The following is a 2,971-nucleotide window of genomic DNA, read 5'->3' on the forward strand; positions in this document are numbered from 1 at the left end:
AAACTTTCTTAGGCTAGGTAAGGACCTCCTTAACTTAACTATGATGTAGATTTTCTTATTAGACCCATTATTCGATCATACTTTTGCATCTTAACCGTACGTTCAATTTTTAGGTATATATAAGCATATCATCTCTGTAAATTTTTTAGATAATTTGGTGATTATTCAAGTATCAAAAATGTATTAAATCAATGAATGATCCAAATCTATTCAACCTAAGCCATTCGTGTTGAACTGAATTATGTTAAACCTGAACCGTTTATGTTTACAAAAAAAAAACAAAACACAGTTATAAGTGCCTTAACGATTACTAATTGGCTGAAAATTTACATAGATTATCTACTTATATATATATGCCTAAAACTGAACGGTTAAGATGAGAAAATATAATCAAAAAATTTGTTTATTAAAAATATCCGCAGAATAAATAAAATCTTTACTTGAAAATGATTGTGTGTGTACATACTATTATTTAAAGAAAATATAGGGCTTTATCGTAATTAAGCTTTTGAAGTGTTTGATTTGTGTTTGCATAGAAATTGGTAGCCCTACGAGAAATTGGTAAAGAACTAGGAAAAAATGACTGGAACTTCAGCATAGACCCGTGCCTGAATACAACAAGCTGGATTACCCCAAAGTCTGTTGACAGGCCTCAATTCAATAACACACTCAATTGCAACTGCTCCTTCACTGATGGCTCATGGTTATCAACATGTACGTACGTAGGTGCAATTTTGAGGCCTATTGATATGTGTGTTTCCCATTATTCACATATATATAATATCTTGCTGAGTTGTTTTTTTATGCACAGCAAGTGTATGAGTAAGTATTTAGGTATATCTGTTTTTTCTTTCTCCTCTTTCCTTTCCAGTTTAGGAGAACCCCTTTGTTTATGAGTATGATATGCAAATACAAGGCATCATGACTCCAATTTCATGCATAGTTTGAATTTTATCATCAGTTAGCTCTGACATTTTTCTAATGCAGTTTTCTTACAGGGCAAGATCTTGCTGGTGTTCTTCCACCATCTATTGCAAAGTTACCTTACCTCAGACAAATGTAAGGATTTTGTAATTTACCATGATCATACCATCTGAAATTTTTTAGTTTCTCGCAAATGCTAATGTCATCACTTATCACCAATGACATGTCAATTTACAGCGATTTCACGAGGAACTTTCTTAGTGGTAATATACCGAGTGAATGGGGTTCTACAAAGTTGGAATATATGTAAATGCACTTCTCATCTCCATATTCATGGTTCGCCAATAATGGCTTAGAATGATTGAACTAAGACACTGAGTAACTGCAGGTCCTTCAACGTGAACAACTTGTCTGGACCAATCCCTGCCTTCCTTGGAAACATTACCACGCTTAGATACTTGTATATATAATCTGCCTCTATCTCTTTTCATTACTTCTATATGTTTGTCAAATCAAGTTTATTTTCCTTTATGTTTAGCCTGCTTTCATTAAAAGGGGAATATGTTTCCAGGAACCTAGAGACTAATATGTTTACGGGGACTATTCCTCCTGAACTTGGGAAGTTGGTTAACTTACAAAATCTGTAAGCTCCTTCTTTTCTTCTACCCATTTTTTCTTACTTAATCATGGATTCAAACAAAAAAAATTGAATAGCTTGTAAAAATCAGTAACTGATAAGTTGGCACTTGGCACTGGTATTGATCGATCTGCAGAATTATCAGTGCAAACAATCTCACAGGAGTCTTACCAGTGGATCTTACTAATCTGACCAAATTGACAGAACTGTAAGTGACACTACTCGCAATTTTCCTTTTAAGAAATGTTCAGCTGACCAGCTGTCATGTTATGAATTTTCCCTTATGCAGGAGGATTAGCAGTAACAATTTCACTGGAAGAATTCCCGACTATTTCCGAAGTTGGAGTCAACTTATAAAACTGTAGGTGCTTTATTCTATGATAATATAATTCCTGAATTATAATTTGGTGTAATCTCTAACCATATTGAATTCTGTATCTGACAGAGAGATCCAAGCTAGTGGTCTAGAAGGCCCCATTCCATCTAGTATCTCTGTCTTGAGTAATTTAACAGAACTGTGAGTTCGACATCTAACTCTTCATTGCATTAACAGTATAACTCTGAAAACTACATTCTACTTGTACAATATACTATGGTTTCATATCAGAGGACTATTGTTGCTTAACAATTATTTATGATGCAATTGATGCAGAAGGATCAGTGACTTAAATGGAGGGGGTTCAGTATTTCCGAATTTGACTAATATGAAAAGCATGAAAAGATTGTAAGTCTAAAACATGTTGAGTTCTTTTTCATCTATAGTTCTAGACTAATTCATGTTATCCACAACTATGCTAATGTTGAGTTATTGCAGAATGCTAAGGAGCTGTAATTTACTTGGACCTATTCCGGATTTAAGACCAATGGCACATGTGAATAAATTGTAATACTGCTATTCTTTAACTTTATTTATTTTACTACTCATTCATGTGCACAAGATACATTCAGTTAATACTGTTTCTCGATAGCAGTTTGATCAATGAGGTTATATCTGATCAGTTAAGCTAGCTTCCAAATAGTAAGCTTCCCGTTCTTATAACATCCTCTACTTATTATCTTACAGAGATCTCAGCTTCAACAAATTGGAAGGGAGTTTTCCTGATGTTGAAGTTATGGTTCTGGATCCAGATGATTTGCAGTACTTGTAAGAAATGTGGATTTCATATATGTCATGACTATGATGCAGGGGGGCTCCCCCTCACTTCATATGCTATCTTCATATATACATTTATGCATAAGCATAAATTTATCCCATTTAACTATCCTTCTGTAGTTAAGTAATAATTACTTCAACTGAATGTGACTGTGATTTCTTTCGGGAAAGGTACCTGACAAGCAACTTGCTCAATGGCTCTATTCCAGAATATATTAAGACCAAAGATAACCGCTAGTATGTCTTCTATCCGACAT

General features: G+C 34.1%; 1 protein-coding gene across 1 annotated transcript in view; it reads left to right on the top strand.

The window, feature by feature from the left end:
* The first annotated feature begins 668 nt into the window (after nucleotides 1-668).
* The window catches only part of LOC101295405 (probable LRR receptor-like serine/threonine-protein kinase At1g07650-like), a 16,356-nt gene continuing 14,053 nt past the window's right edge, over nucleotides 669-2,971 (top strand). The window contains exons 1-11 of the mRNA XM_004295359.1: nucleotides 669-714; nucleotides 988-1,059; nucleotides 1,162-1,230; nucleotides 1,313-1,384; nucleotides 1,496-1,567; nucleotides 1,698-1,769; nucleotides 1,851-1,922; nucleotides 2,007-2,078; nucleotides 2,214-2,285; nucleotides 2,376-2,444; nucleotides 2,625-2,676. Coding sequence (XP_004295407.1) covers nucleotides 701-714; nucleotides 988-1,059; nucleotides 1,162-1,230; nucleotides 1,313-1,384; nucleotides 1,496-1,567; nucleotides 1,698-1,769; nucleotides 1,851-1,922; nucleotides 2,007-2,078; nucleotides 2,214-2,285; nucleotides 2,376-2,444; nucleotides 2,625-2,676 — 708 coding nt within the window. The 5' untranslated portion in view covers nucleotides 669-700. The remainder of the gene's footprint in view (nucleotides 715-987; nucleotides 1,060-1,161; nucleotides 1,231-1,312; nucleotides 1,385-1,495; nucleotides 1,568-1,697; nucleotides 1,770-1,850; nucleotides 1,923-2,006; nucleotides 2,079-2,213; nucleotides 2,286-2,375; nucleotides 2,445-2,624; nucleotides 2,677-2,971) is intronic.

The sequence above is a fragment of the Fragaria vesca genome, linkage group LG3 (assembly GCF_000184155.1).
Source record: "Fragaria vesca subsp. vesca linkage group LG3, FraVesHawaii_1.0, whole genome shotgun sequence".
NCBI lineage: Eukaryota > Viridiplantae > Streptophyta > Magnoliopsida > Rosales > Rosaceae > Fragaria > Fragaria vesca.